At 36.5% G+C, this 17561-nt stretch overlaps 1 protein-coding gene across 2 annotated transcripts in view; it reads right to left on the minus strand.

The window, feature by feature from the left end:
• Nucleotides 1-2231: 2231 nt before the first annotated feature.
• The window catches only part of LOC129237143 (serine-rich adhesin for platelets), a 29766-nt gene continuing 14436 nt past the window's right edge, over nucleotides 2232-17561 (minus strand). For both annotated transcript variants that reach the window (XM_054871637.1, XM_054871638.1), the window contains 11 exons: nucleotides 13813-14547; nucleotides 12110-13741; nucleotides 11790-12019; nucleotides 11388-11728; nucleotides 11077-11315; nucleotides 10717-10907; nucleotides 8192-8353; nucleotides 7624-8097; nucleotides 7422-7560; nucleotides 3477-3850; nucleotides 2232-3397 (listed from right to left, as the gene is read on the minus strand). In XM_054871637.1, the coding sequence (XP_054727612.1) occupies nucleotides 3169-3397; nucleotides 3477-3850; nucleotides 7422-7560; nucleotides 7624-8097; nucleotides 8192-8353; nucleotides 10717-10907; nucleotides 11077-11315; nucleotides 11388-11728; nucleotides 11790-12019; nucleotides 12110-13741; nucleotides 13813-14547 (4746 nt within the window). In that variant the 3' untranslated portion in view covers nucleotides 2232-3168. The remainder of the gene's footprint in view (nucleotides 3398-3476; nucleotides 3851-7421; nucleotides 7561-7623; nucleotides 8098-8191; nucleotides 8354-10716; nucleotides 10908-11076; nucleotides 11316-11387; nucleotides 11729-11789; nucleotides 12020-12109; nucleotides 13742-13812; nucleotides 14548-17561) is intronic.

Raw genomic sequence — 17561 nt, forward strand, 5'->3', positions numbered from 1 at the left:
CCCATGACACCTTCTCCATACACGTCGCAAATGTCCCAGACTGCTTGGGCAGCTTTTTGACCTCGATGAAAAGCAAAGCAGGGGTCGAAAATGTTGATTTTTGCCTCCTGGATATTCCATTTCTAAGCCTCAAAATTAATAAAAAATAAGAGAAAGAAAGAGTTCTATCGAATTGATACTTACCCTTAGCCAAACAGCAAGCAAATCATTGGAAAATAAAAGAAAATATAAAAACGCTATGAACTTACTCCCCGAGCCAATAGTTTTTTGATAATATTGATAAAATAAGATAAAAAATGTTAATTTTTGTTTTTAAGAGATAATTTTAATTTTAACTTTTTTTTGCTGTGCAGTTGTCCCGGTCTAGCCAGAAGTCGACTCTTCTAGGCTCTCCAACAATTGACAATCTTTCAGTACTCTCGAACCTGAAAATCGAATCTCTCATCAAATTCTCGAAACGAATTAATATCTTTGACCAAAATCTACAATAAAATTCTGGGTTAGGTGGGGAAATCATATAACATAATGAGCTCTAGGGCAGCACAACGGACCCAACTTGCGGTCTATGTGGCACTCCGAAGCGAGGGGCACCCTTAAACAACCAACCAACCATTTTTTTTTTTAATTTTAATTTAAATTTTTGTTTAATTTTAATTTCAATTTTTTTCTTAATTTTATTTTATTTTTTAATGTTAATATTAATTTTATTTTTTTTTTTTTTTTAATTCTAATATTATTTTTTTTTACTTTTAATTTTCTTTTAACAAAAAATTTTAAGTTTTTTTTATCGAAAACGTTAAAATAAGAGAATATAAAAACGCTGTGAACTTACTCCCCAATCCAATAGTTTTTTGATTATATAAGTTACAAAATTTAATTTTTTGTTTTTAATAAGTAATTTTAATTTTTATTTTAATTTACACTTTTCTTAATTTTAATTTTTTTTTTAATTGTAATGTATTTTTTAATTCCAATTTTTCATTTTAATACTATTTTTTGTTTTAATTTTAATTTCATTTTAATTTTAATTGTTTTTTTTTAATGTTAATGTTAATTTTAATTTTTTTTTTAATTTTAATTTTTTTTAATTTTCACTTTTTTAACAAAAAATTTTAAGTTTTTTTTATAGAAAACGTTGCTCCCCAATCCAATAGTTTTTTGATAAGATACAATAAAATATGTATATTTTTGTTTTTAGTAAATAATTTTAACTTTTATTTTAATTTCAACTTTTTTTTAATTTTAATTTTATTTTTGTTTTTTTTTTTTTTAATTTTAACATCGTTTTTAATTTTAATATTATTTTTTGTTTTAATTTTAATTTCAATTTTTGTAATTTAAATTTTTTTAATAAAAAGAGAAAAGTTTTTTTTATGGAAAAAGGTTTAAAAAAAACGCTATGAACTTACTCCCCAATCCAATAGTTTTTTGATAAGATGAGATAAAAATGTAAATTTTTGTTTTTTATAAATAATGTTTACTTTTTTTATAATTTTAATTTATCTTTTATTTGAATTTTTTTTATTTTAAAGTTTGTTTTGATTTAATTTTAATTTTAATGTATTTTTTAGTTTCAATTGTTTTTTTAATTTTAATTTTAAGTTTTTTTATAGAAAACGTTTCTCCCCAAACCAGTAGTTTTTGATAAGATAATATAAAAAATGTAAATTTTTATTTTTAATAAATAATTTTAACGTTGATTTTACTTTCAACTTTTTTAATTTTAATTTAATTTTTTTTTTTAATTTTAATTTTTTTTTTTATTTTAATTTTTTTTTTTATTTCAATTTTTCTTTGTAATTTTAATTTTCTTTTTAATTTTAAGTTTGTTTTAATTTAAATTTTTCTTTGTAATTTTAATTTTCTTTTTAATTTAATTTTTTTTTAATTTTTATTTATTCTTTAATTTTACTTTTTTTAAATTTCAATTTTAATTTTAATTTAAAGTTTTTTTTTGATAACTTTTTTTTTAAGTTTTTTTTTTAATTTTAACTTTTTGTTAACAAACGGTAGACTGGCCCATAAAATTTTTTAATTTTTTTTATTAACAAAAAATTTTAAGTTTTTTTTTTATAACGAACGTTAACTTTTTTCGTATTCCAAGTTCCCTGTATCCAAATAATACCAAACTTGCCAGCTGATACAATTTAAATTTATTTTTATTTTTATAATATTTTATTACATTTTAATATTGTTTACATTTTAGTTTGTCATTAAATAATTTGCAAGCTTATAAATATGTTTTAGGTTGTGTTTATATTTGTCTGTTGATTTTATTAAATATTTCTACTCTATGTTTTTATTTGTATTACTTTTTTTAAACAATTTCATGTATTCAAGGTGGTAAGTTTATATTTCAAATAAAGTTGTTTTTTTAACATTTATTATTTTATTTTTTATTCCTTCTTTAAATTCCTATTTGACTAAAATTTGTTATAGTTATTTAGGAAAAACGAAATATAGTATTAGACATTACGTGGAATGCCCCCAAAGGCGCACAGTTCTTAGCATAAATTTTAGTGTTTTTCACACATCTCATCATTTTAGAAATTCTATTTTTATAAGAAATGCGTTTGTATTGCATGCATATTTTCTGAATACTTCATTTCAACAAAGTTTCCGCATACATGTCGACACCCACAGTCTATCTCAAGCTTGCTTTACGGCTACTCTTTACTTATTCAAGGCACTTTTGGCAAACATTTACAAAATGTAAATCCCGAAAGTGTTGCACCTACGCGAAACATTGTTGAAAGAACAGTGTGCAGAGTGTTTTTAAATTACTATGATTATGTATAAGTATACATTTCTTACATTTGTATATGATATTTAGAAGGACATTTTTTTAATCATTGATTACAATAAAACTTAAATTAAAATTAACAAACGCATTCAACTAAAAATAAAAGCAAAACATACAGCGGCAGCACATAGTGTAAACAACGAAATATGCTATGATTTTATAAAAACAAAAACAAAAACTATTTACTTTGCTGTTTGTTACATTTTGCTTGGACATTTTCATATATTTAATTATTTGTAATATTAAAAACTAAATGCTTAAATTACTTTACAAACATAAATTCCACACTTAAAACTCAAACCGCATACCATACTTTTTGCAAAAACAAAAAAAAAAATTAAAAAAATATAAATTTAACTACTTATTTAGGCAGCGTGACCATTTCTTAAATTGCTATTACTTGCCGCTGCATGAGCGCTGACTACAACTATCTCAGGCGCTTGCTGTGGCGCGCTGAGTGAAACCGGTGCGTTTGCTGACGCAGCATCAGCGCCCCCACTTGGCTTGGCCGCCGCATAACGACAAGCGGCTGTTAGACATTTGCACGAGAGGTGACGATTTTTGAATAGCCAAAATGTGTCGCCATAATCGAAGCTGTTGGTAGGAGAAGCAGAGATCATAAAAATACAAAGGAATAAATAAAAGTTAGATTTTTAAATTTATTTGTACACACCATAGCTCTTCGGCCGCTTCAATATCGCGACAGGCGAAAAATGCAATTTTCGGAAAGCGATAATCCTGATGTTCGAAAAATACACGCACCGACACAATATTCGGCTCGCACGAATGATTATAGAAACGACTGACATTGCCAAAGTAATTCGCATCGATGCAATGGCCATTTTCCAAATCAAAGCAATAACTATCGTCAGTACGTCGATCGGCTTCGGTATTACTGAGTATTTCGCCGATATATTCGGAGACGAAGGCGCCCTTGGGTATATGTACCAGAGTGCGTACACCCCAACCTTTAGTCGGATCATTGCATTCGAACACTTGCAGTGGTATGCGTATGCCATTTTGTACAATACGATTTCGACAAGAGAGCTAAAGGGATAATGGTAAAAAGTTGTATAGTTGAGGGTAGAAATAAAGATGAAAAATAATTTGTATGTATGAATTACATATAAGGAGCATTCCATGGTTCGTACGGGACAGATCGTACGAATTTTTACAGTTTACAACCTTAATTATAGACAAACCATAACTTTTTAAAACGAGTTATTTAGTGCACTAATACTGTGTGGTAGTTTTCTAAACGAAACCTATAAACGTGCTTTAAAATATTCGCATATCTTTGCAAAATCAAAAAAAAATTATTATATATGTTCGTACAGCTCCAGTCTACCACTACTCTGAATTATAGTGAATTAAGTGAAATTTCAGCGAAACTAATAATATTAACAAGAAAACGAAAATGACATTTGATTGTAATTGTATTAGAGTTTATTAACACAACAAAAAAAATTAAAACATATTTATATTTATTTATTTTATAGAGTAAAAATGAAAATGTTCGTACGCGACAAATTGTGTTCGTACGAGACGCGTACGAAATTCAGCTCTTAAATTTTGATTTTAACGTTCTCTAAAGGGAAAATTTGATGCTGTTGTTATCTTGAACATGGCTTTTAAATGTAACTTCGCGCCCATTTGCAAATATTTTATGAAATTTGGATATTCCGGGTATAGGCTTGGACGATTCCCAGGGACGAACATCCCGAATTTTGTCAGCTATTTCGAATGCAGAAATATAAAAAATGGATGTTGAAGGAACTAATGTGGCAGCAACTTTTGCGAAATCATTCGCGTTTTGGATTACAGTATTGCTTCCTTGGCTACGGGCTTTTTGATTAACAAGTCACTTTCCCTGCTCCATAAAGCTGACTGCACCTCGTTTTGATATGCGCAAGAATAAGACATAGCAAAATCAATTTGAAGTATTCTTGCATGTTCATTATTTTTTCGCTTTGGAATGCTTGTGCTTGTACTCTTTTTATATTTATGTGATACATGACATATGGTAAGTCGCATATAAGGTTTTCGTGTAACTCTCCACAACTGATTTTTTCTGTCTTCAGTTTTACTCGTTGAGACGATTTTTCCATTTCCACATTTCTCCAACAGCTTGAATCAAGGGCCGTATCACAGAGAATGTTGCTCCCGTAGGAGCTATTGTAGCTTATATTCATACACTTCAATTTTAGAATAAAATTCTCGTGAATCATACATTTGCACTGTTCTGATGGCGTGTCTTTAATAACACAACATTTTTCGGTCGTAGTGCACAAAATCTAGAAAACTCTACTTTTATGTTCGGAAACTCTTCCTTAAATATATAAAAAGCTTCTTTTAAAAATAAGGTGAGGTAGTGCTTTTGTAATGTAAGTTTTTTACCGTTAGTCCAACAGACCATTGTGTCGTTCATGCCCGGGCATGTATAAACAATGTTTGGACGAAAGTAAAAATCTTTCACCATTTTGGTGGTTTCATCATCGTTAATTGGTTCATTTATAGATTTATTCGTAACGTTATCAATACTAAGTCCAAGTTTTTTTTTGCCACACCGGCTACAACAGCCTTTTTTTAGTGGGTGAACTGGGTAGACTTCGCATACATTTCTGTACAGCCTTAGCATACATTTGTATGGAAAACATTCAGATTCGCAATCACCAACAGTATTTGAACCAGCCTCCCTGTCTTGGGTTCGGATCAACTTTTTGGCTCTTTGGACTCTCGTTTTTTCTTTTTCGTACTTCTTCTGTATTTCTTCCTGGGTCATGGCTTCAGTTTTTCTTTTCCTCCACTGTTTCACTCTTTCTTTTTCGTTGTTTTTGAAATCTGGACCTTTTTTCCGTTACTCGTCTCTCCATTTTTTATAATGTGACACGCTATGGTTGTTATTATTGTCACTAATTTTCTCCATTTTTTAGTTAAAAGAAAAACTGATATGCCGTGTTCGTACGGGGCAAAATTTAATGACTGAATATTGAACTTATTTGCGATGCAAACTGAAATCAATGCTTTAGATGTACAAAGGGCACCAGTAGTTTGCTTTAAATGTAAAGTAATCGAAACAAATAAGTTACTCGGATGAGCACAAAAATAACTGTACAGTGTTAAGTGCGTTCGTACGGGACATCATCGAACCATTTTTTTAAAAGAGCATATCTGCGTTGTTCATAAATAAACTTTTTTTTAATTTACGTTTCAAAACGTAAAAGTTTGTTCTTTTAACACCAATTATCAGTTTCACGCTATATGTCTTACATAATGAGAACTAAGCGCTTAAACTTGACCAAATTTCGATAGAAGAAAATAAAATTTTTATGAGTTGTTTTTGTTGTAAAAAAAGATACTTCAAACTGAGGTCAAGTAAAAGGTCGATGTTTATAATGAAGATTGATATATTTTAAATACATTAACACTAATATAATCATCCGGAAATGCAATTTGTTCGGCGGTCGAAATTTACCATTTTCCATGGAATGCTCCATAAATTGGAATAATTGGTTTTACGGAGCCTACCGTTTTTTTATAATGAACTTATGGAACAGTTACTCTTCTTTGGTTAACTTCTTTGATCGATCGTTTACAATGGCTTTCGCGACAGTTTAATAGAACAAGTTTAATTGAAACTGAATTTGAACTTTGACCGAGTCGGCAACTTGCTATTTGGACAGTTTGGATTCCGAGAAAAAGTGGTGTTGGTTGAGCAAGTTTGGTGGGGCATGTGAAAAGGTGGTTAGTATCGTGCGGGATACCTTCACATGCTGGACAGATTTTTGGTATGTCGGGGTGAGTTCTAGATGGGTAGGAATTTAACCTGCTACAATATCCAGAACGTAATTGTGGCAAGGTTACGCGGATCTCTCGGGGTAGCTGGAGCTCTTCATCTGCTATGGGTGGTAGTTGGACTACGATAACGGCATTCGGGGGTCGGGAGCTTAAGAAGGTGGTGTCTTCCAATAAATGTCGTTTATAGTCTGTCTAAATACTGTCCAGTCCAGTAGGTGTCTATAGGAGTGAAAGCTACGGTAGCACCCGAGTAGAAACTGTTTGCTGAGCAGTTTGTTAGTCGCCTTGACTGGCAACATTTGTGCCTCATTCTGTAGATGTTGTAGGGGGGACATCAAAAGCCATTCCGCGGTTGTCCTGATTGCAGTATTACTTTCGATTGGCAACCGCCGTAGCCGAATGCGTTTGTGCGTAACTACCATTCGGGAGTGTGTATGTTCGAATCTTCGAACATAAAACAATAGCGGTCGCCCTTCGGCAGGCAATGAGAAACCTCTGGGGTATTTCTGCCATGAAAAAGCTCCCCATAAAAAACCACTTGCCGTTCGGAGTCAGCTTAAAACTGTTGGCTCCTCCATTTGTGACCAGATTTATATCAGACCAAGGACTGACTGTCACTCCAACAGCATTCCCCGTAATTGTATGGCGAATTTTTATGCTGCTACAACAAGAACAACAACTATTATTTTACTTCGCAGACAAATTGTAGGTAACCGAATTCGCAGAGACGTGAAGGGCTGTCTGTTAAGCAACATCCACGAGGGGGAGAATGCCTTAAAAATGCAATTGAAATATTTACTTTCTATATTTGTCCGCTCACCTTATTGCAACCGCAGACATCGTTGCATTCGAATATGGGTACTGGATCTTCGAAATTGAAATCGGCACACAAACGACCTTCAGCGGTATACCAATTCTGTCCAGATGCCTCCGTACACTGACACTGCGATGAAATACAGCTGCAAAATAACATAACAAGTAATTGATAAACAATTCAAACAATTTTCACTAATTTCGTTTACCCATCTAAACACGAGCAGATGCGCATCTGCGCCACCCGGTAATCGATTGGTGTACAATTTTGTAATATTATCGACTTTTTTATATATTTCAAATCGGGCAACATAATCTCATCGGATTCATCATGACTAATAGAGGCAGCCGATGTTGACGATGGACCCGCCATTTCCTCATTGCCACCATTCTGCTCAGCACCAGCTGCATTGCCGCACAATTTCTGCTCATTGCGCACCACCTGAATAGGACGCCTTTCACGCCCATTTGATATGTCATCGCAAACAATGCGGCTGCGTAACCCCGAAGGACGGAATGTACGCATCTGCATATTGAAACCGACCGTACGCGCACACTCGGAATCTTCGTGTGGTATACAATCGTAGGGTAGTTCGTCTGCTTTGTTCTTCACCATTAGATCGGCGCCGTTAGCAATGAGTGCAATACAAAGGCGGGTGATGGAATGACGACAGGCGATGTGGCTGACGGAAAAAAGAGAGAGGGAGAGAGAAAGAAAAGTATTAAAACATTTTGCTTGAAAAGATTTATTAGCGGATGCTAGTGAGGTCTACTTACAGCGGTGTATCGCCATCCACATTTTGTACATTGCAATCGGTGCTGGCCTGCAACAACATTGTAATCGTCTCTAAGCCATTGTTATGGAGTGTAGCCCAATGTAAAACGGTGTTATTGTCATTGTCGCAAATATTCGGATCGGCGCCATGATTTAGCAGAAGGCTGGAAAAAGAATAATACAGAAAACGAAATATCAGAAAATAATGTTTTATTGTTTTTTTTTTTAATTTTTTCTTTTTATTTTTTTTTTAGGTTTTTATTTTTTTATATTTTTTTTAGGTTTTTATTTTATTTTTAGGTTTTTATTTTTTTAATTCTTTTTTTTTATTTCTTTTTGTTTTGTTTTTTTGTATGTCCGAATACTAAAAACACTCTCCCCTCGTTTGTTTTACTGTTAGATATCATATATATATTTTTAATAAATCAAAAAAAATATCTTTACTTATTATTTCTTTTTCGTTTATGGGTTGGTTTTATTTTTCGAATTTTTATTTTATTATTTTTTCGTCTCAGTACCTCATTCAGACTCAGTTCCCTTACTAAACTCAGGATAGATCTGGATTGGATTGAGCGTATGTGCCTTTCTTCTGGCTGCAGCTGGCCGAGATATCTCAACCTTCTGCCCACTATAGCGCCATATTCAAGGAGAAGGTGCATTGGAGTCTACTGGGATTGGTTGTAGAATCGAGAAGGGTCAGTGGACCATATTTCGATCATGTGCAGATGACTACGCAGTCTGCAATGGCCTATGACAATGCCCATGACCAATTTCGGTTTATCCTTAGCATGGTTATGAGTCTCTTAAGACTCTCTTGGTTGTAACCTACCAATAGAGATTTCCCCTAAAACACACCTAAGCTTCTCCTTGATGGTGTGTTGCCCCATAACAAGGAAGGGCTCGGATCCTATTATTGACGAGACCGCAACCTCTCTCGCCAGTGCGTCTGCTACTTCGCTCCCAGTTATACCATTTCGTTCTGGGACCCAAATTAGACTTATACGAAAATTTATCTCTGCACAGATAGACAGATGACGAACATCTCCGCTAGGAAGAAACCTGGAAAACCACCCATCGGCATAGATGGCTTGCTTCCGGGGCCATATATTCCAGCGCCTATGTCTTCTGGTGTATTTAAGCCATCTGTGCAGCAATGCAGGTGTAGTGGAGTACACCCCTGGAGTTTCCTTTCAAATCCAGTTTAACTTATCGTCCAGTTCACTTCTGAATTCGAATTTGTTGACTTTAGTGATATCACCTCTGGGTAGCTGCTTTTAGATGACATCACTTTTCCTCTCCCAAAGCCTTCCCGGGTAATATTCAATAGAGTACGCTTGGCTGATTGCTGAATAACTACATATATGAAGTGGTGTCAGCTCAAGCATCACCTTCATCGCCGCTATATGGCAGGTCCGCATCGCCCGCGTCATGCACATGCATGCTAAGCGCTGAAGCTTTGTTAGCGCTGTCCGCACTGTCGAGAGAGTAGCTATCGGGGTCTAAGCGACCGCTCCATATGTTATCATTGGGCTTATTAGCATGATGCGCATCCATCTCAGGATTTTTGGGCTACAGGCTCAGAATTTTCCTGATAGACGTTTGCAGATCATGAGAGCCTTTGTTGGTTTGGACAAGGTTGCTTCAGCATGTTTTTCCAGTTAAGCTTGGCCTCCAGGACAAGACCAATATACTTAACTTCGCTGATCAAACCAATAGCAACCCCGCCCATGCTGATTTTTTTTAATTATTTTTTTACATTTTTTTTTTATGATTTTTTAAATTATTTTGTTATATATTTTTTTTATAATTTTTTTATAATTTTTTTTTATAATTTTTTTTATAATTAAGAAAAATGTATTATTTTTTTATTACTTTTTTAACTTTTTTTATTTTGGTAAGTTCTCACCTTTTTTAAATCCTTTTACTTACCACATCAAAGCCGTCCAGCCGCCATCGTCCTTTTTATTACTTTTTTATTATTTTTTTTTTTATTTTTTTATTATTTTATTATTTTTTTATTATTTTTTTTATTATTTTTTATTATTTTTTATTATTTTTTATTATTTTGTATTATTTTTTAATATTTTTTAATATTTTATTATTATTTTTTATTATTATTTCTTAATATTATATTTTTTATTTATGATTTTCTTATTATTTTTCTTTACTATTTTTTTTATTTTTTTTTATATTATTTTCTAAATTATTTTTATATTAATTTTCATATTATATTTTATATATTTTTTTCATTATTGTTTTATAATTTTTTGTTATTTTTTATTTCAATATTTTTTTTATTATTTTTTTACTTTTATTATATATTTTTTTTTATTTCTGTTACTTTTTTTAAATATTTTTTATTATTTTTTATAATTTATTTATTATTTTTTATAATTTATTTATTATTTTTTATAATTGTTTTATTATTCATTTATTTTTTTAATTTTTAATTTTTATTTTTTATTTTTGTAAGTTTTCACCTTTTTTAAATCCTTTTGCTTTTCTCTTATCTTATCTCACCGCTTACCTCACAATTTCCATGTGGCCCAATTCCGCTGCCCACACCATAGCCGTCCAGCCGCCATCGTCCTGGGCATTAATGAAATCCATAAAACTTAAAATACTGCGACATGACCTGTAGCTGTCGATAATCAATTGCGTCGCCTCAAGGTTACCCAATTTGGCGGCAATGTGCAGACACGTTATGCCATCCAGACCCTAGGAAGGATAGGCAAAACATATATAATAACAATAATTTTTAAACTCGGCGCTTTCCCATGGGAAAAAATATTTTCGTCTCAGAATACTTCGTAAGGGTTCAAAATTTAAATTCAGTACCACTTTTATCTTTTATATCCCCGCATTCTAATTGTATTTTTCGGTGTACCTTTATTGCCAAATCGGCGCCGCATTGTATGAACAAATTGAGTATATCACATTTATCGCCCAACACGGCGCACATCGCCGCTGTGCGCAGCTCACGGTCCAACATATTGACAAATTCCTTAGCATAGCCTTTACAAAGGAGCAGAAAAGCCATCGGCAAAGTGCCAGACAGTGCGACCAAATGCAAGCAAGTGCCATTGAGAAATTCGCGCATTCGCGTTTTCACATCAAAATCGGAGCCTGTACAGAAAAAATCAAAAAAATATAAGAGCATAAGTCAAATATAAGAAATTATTTTACTGAAGCACCCACCGAGTATTTCAGCAACGCGCTCGAGATCATCATTTTTCACCGCATAGTACATGTCACGTGTCGAGAATTCCGAAATGGAGCTGCGTGTGCTGCCAACGGTGCCACGCCGTCCATCTCTGCTGCTCAGCGCCCGGCCGCGTAGCACTACATTCATCACGGACTCGGGTATGAGTTGTTCGAAATTAATTTGAAGCGGTTTCGTATGCTTAGACGCTGCACTGGTGGCAGCGGCGTCACTGCTAGTTGGAGAATTATTTACAGCGACACTCAGCGACGCAATGGAATGGCCATTCGGTTGGTGAGCACCGCTCAATGTAGGTAACGATATTTTCAAAGTTTTACTGTAAATAAAATTACAAAAAACGCTGTTACACTAAGAAAAGCAATTAGCATGACTTTTACCTTTTGGGCACTCGCTGACTAGGCAAGAATACAGGCAATGTTTGGCATTTCATCGATACGATGGAGGTACGTTCTGGCGTATCGATGCCGCAATGCGGACACTTCAGCACTAAAGTGCGACTATTGTAGGTACTCGCCGGCTGTTGTGGATCGATGGGACTGCTGAGTATGAATTTCTCAGCGCATTCGTTGTGGAAAAAATGTTGACGCTTGCAAAGCACAAATTTACCCTAATAAAAAAAGAAAGCAAAAACCAAGTATTAATTTTTATGAAAATTCGAAAAGAAATATTTTCAAAGTATATCCGACCATCTTCTCACCTGAGTACAAAACATGCCACAACCAGCACAGCAGTTGTGCGTACGCAAGCGCTTCTGGTGATCTTCGCACAGCACCATGTAGCTGACACGCTGACTGGGACGCAACAAATTGAACACCTCGCCACTTAGCTGATTGCTGCAGCCCACTTTTTGCTCTTCAATATTGTCAATGGCCCAACAGTATGTCGTTTCGGGTGTATTGCGTGTGTAAAATTGTGTCTTCTGCTCACAGTAGCAGATCAAGCCGCGTTGCAGCTGTGGATGCTTGGCAGGCGGTGATGGCGTTGGCATGGGCACCACGGTGCCAATAGCATTGAGCGCGCTTGCTGAGATAGCTGCACCTGTTGACCGGCTTCTGGGCGATTGCAGCTCTTGTGACGACTCATTAATTTCGATTACCTCCAGCGCTGGCGCTTGCAACGATTGCTGCTTGCTACCACTCGCGCTCGCACCCGCACTCGCTGTTTGTTTGTGTGTTGTTACGTTTGTTTGCTTTTCTGCAACATTTCTTTGACGCGCATGCGGTTTACGTCCAGCTTTTACGCTAATTGGAGATACAGTGACCGCGCGTGCAGGCGCCGCCGCCACCAGCACTGCTTGTTGCGTTGCCGCTGTTGACGTGGGTGTGGTCTCCTTGGCCGCGCCACGTTGCCGCAATGTGTGACTGCGCCGCTCCACCTGTACACGCGTGGTCGGCACAAACTCCTCATTGTCACTCAAGCTATCAACATCGCTCGCTTCTTCACTGGTATTGCGTCGCAAACCCAGCTTCCGCAAATTATTTTCCTTCTGTTTGGCCAACTTGCGTAACTGCTTCTTGGTTAGCTTACGTTCCTCCGTCAAACGGTTCGCATGCCATTTGGACGCCTTGATTTCACTAAGGAATTTCTGCACATCCGGACAGCGTGGGCGCGTCAATTGCGCTTGTTTCTTCGCCAACAAAGCGGCGCGCGAGGCCTCAATGTCGCGCAGCAGTTTGGCACACAATTTCTTCTTCACAGAATTCGTGCCGTAAGCGACTACTTTCTCTTCCACCACCTCTGCGCGCTCAACCTTCTCGGGCTTTGGCTGCTTGTTGCTTGCCGATTGTTGCGTTTTCTCCGCTTCCGCTAGGCTGCTACTAACTGCAGCTGCTGCCTCAGTGACGCTTGCGTTTTGCAAACCGCCGCCGCCACCGCCATCCTCCCAATTTTGCGCCTGCGTCAAACGCACAATATTGTTCGTTTCGAATTCGTAGCGCAGTTGACTGTTCTCAAGTATTTTCGTGGTTGGTTTAATGCGGCGCTGCGAGCGTTTCGGTATGACCGCATAGGTGTTGTGGGCGCCGCGCTTCGTCGCCGAGCCAGGCGGTGTTTGATCGCTGCTCTCGCTATTCGCGCCGCTTGCACTAGACTGCGGCTTTTCGAGCTGCTGCTGTTGCTGCTGCTGCTGGAGTAGCTGTTGTTGTAAGTGATGCAGTTTCGACTTGCGTCCCCGTTTCTTCGGCGGTGTGCGCTCCTCCGCCGTAGAAATGGGCGATTTCTCTGCATTACTAGATGATTCTGTTAAACTGAGCGGATCAATGAGTGTCAATGGGGGATTTGTCGCACTGGGTACTGGTTCGATTTTGATTTCCTCAAGGGGTGGGCCCTCCTAAACGGCGCATGCAAAAATATATAAATCAATACAAGTTTTAAAATAAATATAAAAATACTGAAATCTACCAGCTGCTTGTTATTCCCGGCAGGCGTTGCACTGACATCCGAACGATTGCCGAGCCGCACGCTGCGTCGCATTCGCTTGCTGCCATCGCTATTGCTAGCCGTTGCGCTAGCATCAGAACTGAGCGACAAGTCCTTGCCGCCATTACTATCGCTGGCATCCGTCTCGATTTTAATCGCTGGCACAGTAACAACTACAGTGCCTTCAGTGCCGTTAGTGTTGTTGTCTTCGACTTGTTTGCGCCTACGTCCTACCGGTTTGCGCTCTTGCGCCATCGTAGGCAACGCCGGCGTTGTTGCTGGCAATTGTTGCTGTGGCTTCAATTGTTGTTTGCCCTCCTCCTTTGCCAATACATCCAAGCTTTGTTCGAATCCTTCCATTGTGACAGTAATTTTTCTGCCGCGACCACGTCCACGCTTGACTGGTTGCAGTTGAAGTTGTGCTTGTGCTGCAGCAGCTGCTGTTGCGGCCGCGGCTTCAAGCGCACCAGCTGCCACTGTAGTTGTAATAGGCAGTGCAACATCGTTGCTTGCAGCAACAGGAACTGGATTTGGTACCGTCTCCTCCTTTGCCGGAAGTTGTATTATTGTTTCATCAATTTCCAGATTTTCCACCTTCGTCACTGTATTTGTAGTGGTCTGTGGCAGTGCTTCGCTAAAAACGGCAACCTCGGAAAATCGACGTGTTCGTCGTAGGCGACGTAGCGGACTGACGCTGGCCGCGCGCACATCGGATGTCTACAAATGAAAAGGAAAGGAAATCAATTTTGTGGTTGTGTATTTGCGACGTTAAAAAAATCTAGAAAACCACTCTACTCAAATTGAGTGCAAATCAATTCTTATTACATTTCAGATTATATTTTAAACCTCATTTAAATGTGGCACAAAAGCCTAAACGTTGGAGCCCGAACAAATACATCAAATCAAACAATCACAAAAATTATACCATTACTGCTTTACTCAGGTGTTTCAAAACTCAAAGCTCGCGCTGCTTGCGCTCTTGATTTGTATGTACATACACTAGCGTTGGAAAAAATTGCACCGAAAAAGCAATACTTACCTAAGGCCACTCAATAAACATTGAGAGGAATGTTCGAAAATTACCTGCGATATTATCTATGAATACCGAACTGAGAGCGAATTTGCAATCAGTCTTCGTAGTATATTGAAAATACTTTCGAAATGGATAAAAAAAATGAGACTCATAGCAACAAGAGTGAAAGTGACTTATTTCAATGTTTTGGTGGTTTTGCGTATTTTATCAACTTTTTTTGAAGGCTGACAACTTTTTGAACGAACCTCGTATGGCCAAAAACAAACTGTGCGTGTAGCGTAGTACACATAATTGAAACTTTCAAGGCAGACAAAGATAGAGGGAGACATGAGAGAGAATGAGAGAGAGAGCGAGAGAAAGAATATATGTATATCTAAATAAATTCACAACATTTACAGAGAATACAAATAGACAAAATTTACAAAGAAACGGAGAAGGGTCGACCGGTGTAGGTAAACGCCGGACACAAACCGCGCACTACTCCGAGCGTATATCACCCGCCCAAACGCAGCGATTCCAGGGCCGCAGCAACGGCACAAATTACCGCAAGGCCAGGAAACGGAAACAAGCGCCAAAAAGTAGGCAGTGTTATTTCTCACTAGTAATTAGCAACCACAAGGAAAAACTCAGGAAAAATAGCTTAAAGTGTATCTAAGATATATATAAGGTATAGCTCTCTCTATCCTTTTCCTCCACGTTATATCTTTTTTCTTTTTTCTCTCTCGCGGAACGTTGCATGGCCTTGAAATTTTACTCCATTCTCGCTCATCCATCGGCGCATAAGAAGTTTCACTTCAAAAATTTCCTTTTTTAACAGTGGGTCAAAAAATAAAATACTCAAAAGAAAAAAAATATTTTTTCGTTTCCGTTTTACACGCTTTTTAATACACGATTTCAAATGGCGAGGTCCTTAAAATAAAATATATTTATATTAATTATTTTAAAACCAATACGGAAGATGCGTTTGTTTTTACTTATTTTATTCATTTCCTATTAAGCAATGTGAAAATTGCCTAAAAAATATTTTTTTTCCTTGTTCACTCCACTCGGGAGCATAGGGCATCGACAAGACTCAGTCTTGCGTTGGTTTCGTTAATCTATTTTTCTTTCTGGCAGGGTAGGTGATTAACCTGCCGCTAAAAAAAATAATTATACCTAAACATTAATAAAATATATTTTTCTTTCATCAAAAAAAAAAATTATAGAAATTAGAAAAAAAACGTTACATTTAGGTGGCGCTAGAGCCGCGTCTGTTTTGGCCGAATCCGAAAAAGCGCGCCAGCTGTTGCTTTCCTGCGCTCGCTGGTGCCAGCTAGAAATCCCGAGCGCTCACAGGTCTTGCAGCACTTCATCCTTCCAATGAAAATGTGGCATTTCCCTTCTTCGTCTTTCTTTTTGGGGTACCGTGTCGTAAATAAAAATGTATAACCAATAAAAATTAAGCTTAATTCGAAAGTTGATTAAGAAAAAATCTCTTTTTTTCACTTCGCTAAGATTGTATGCGAATTTTTGCTTTCGTTTCTTGTGTTGTTTTTTGTATAATTGAACTTGGGGCCTTCTAAATTCAATTTGTCAGATTAGCTACAGTTTTGAGATAACTGAATTAGAAAATTGGCCTCGGGCCACTTCAAGCTCATATAGAACTTCAAGCCCTAAACTTCTTCTAAAAAATATAAAAAAAATTATCTGCATTTTAAAAACATTTTCGTTCCCTCGACTGCCTTTTATGAATTCGTTGCCAGGCACTTCATGAACCGATTAAAGCTTCTCGCTACAACAGCGCCATCTGCTTTGTTTGTAAACGCAACAAGGAGAAGGAGAACGCGCGCAGAGAAGGTCGAAACATCCAGCCGGAAGAAAGGCACATACGCTCAGTCCAACCCAAGTCTATCTTAAGTTTAATAAGGGAACTGGAGCTGGATGAGGAACTGTAATGAGTAGAGAGCACAAAAAACCATGAGGTCGAAGTGCAGACCTCCAATTAATCTAAATATAAATCTAAACGCAAACCAGGCACATTTTTTTTCATTGTTCTTATTACAAAACAGTGAATTATTGATGTTGAGCGAGCTCTTTGGTTTTGCTCACATAAACTCACTAGAAGGAAAGAAATAAACTGTTCGAGAGGACAGAAAGAAATTTCAATCTTCGCGGTCTTTTCTGAAAATAAACTCGAATTGTTTTCAGAATTAAATCAAGCTTATCGAAGTCCCTTTGAACAGTGACGTGCCAGAATAAGATTTTAAGGTCGAAGTGTGTTTCTTTTCGCTCCGCTTCAGAATTAAATCAAGTTTATCAAAGTCCCTTTGAGCGGTGTCGTGCCAGAACAAGATTTTAAGGTCGAAGTGCAAAATCTTACCCCGTCTTTGGCGCTGAAGCTTTTGACAACTCTTATTTTCTCCACCCACTCAAGCACTCTACAATTTACGAAAAATCGGATTGATTCCTCTAAACATTTTTTTCCGTTATAATCTTCCAAGTCTCTGTTCCCCACAGAAACTATGGTGAAAATATATAACATCAAAAAATTGGCATTTATGTTCGCGTTATTGAAACATTTGTTAAGTAGTTACGGCGATCTACAGCCGAGAAAGCGCACGCTAAGTCAGCGACTGCAGCTCAATCCAAAGCCCTTGCTGTCTAGCAGGTTTAAAGAATATTGTTAGCTTCAAAGCGTTGCGGGATTAGTATTCAATAT

This window comes from Anastrepha obliqua, chromosome 2 (assembly GCF_027943255.1).
Source record: "Anastrepha obliqua isolate idAnaObli1 chromosome 2, idAnaObli1_1.0, whole genome shotgun sequence".
Classification (NCBI taxonomy): domain Eukaryota; kingdom Metazoa; phylum Arthropoda; class Insecta; order Diptera; family Tephritidae; genus Anastrepha; species Anastrepha obliqua.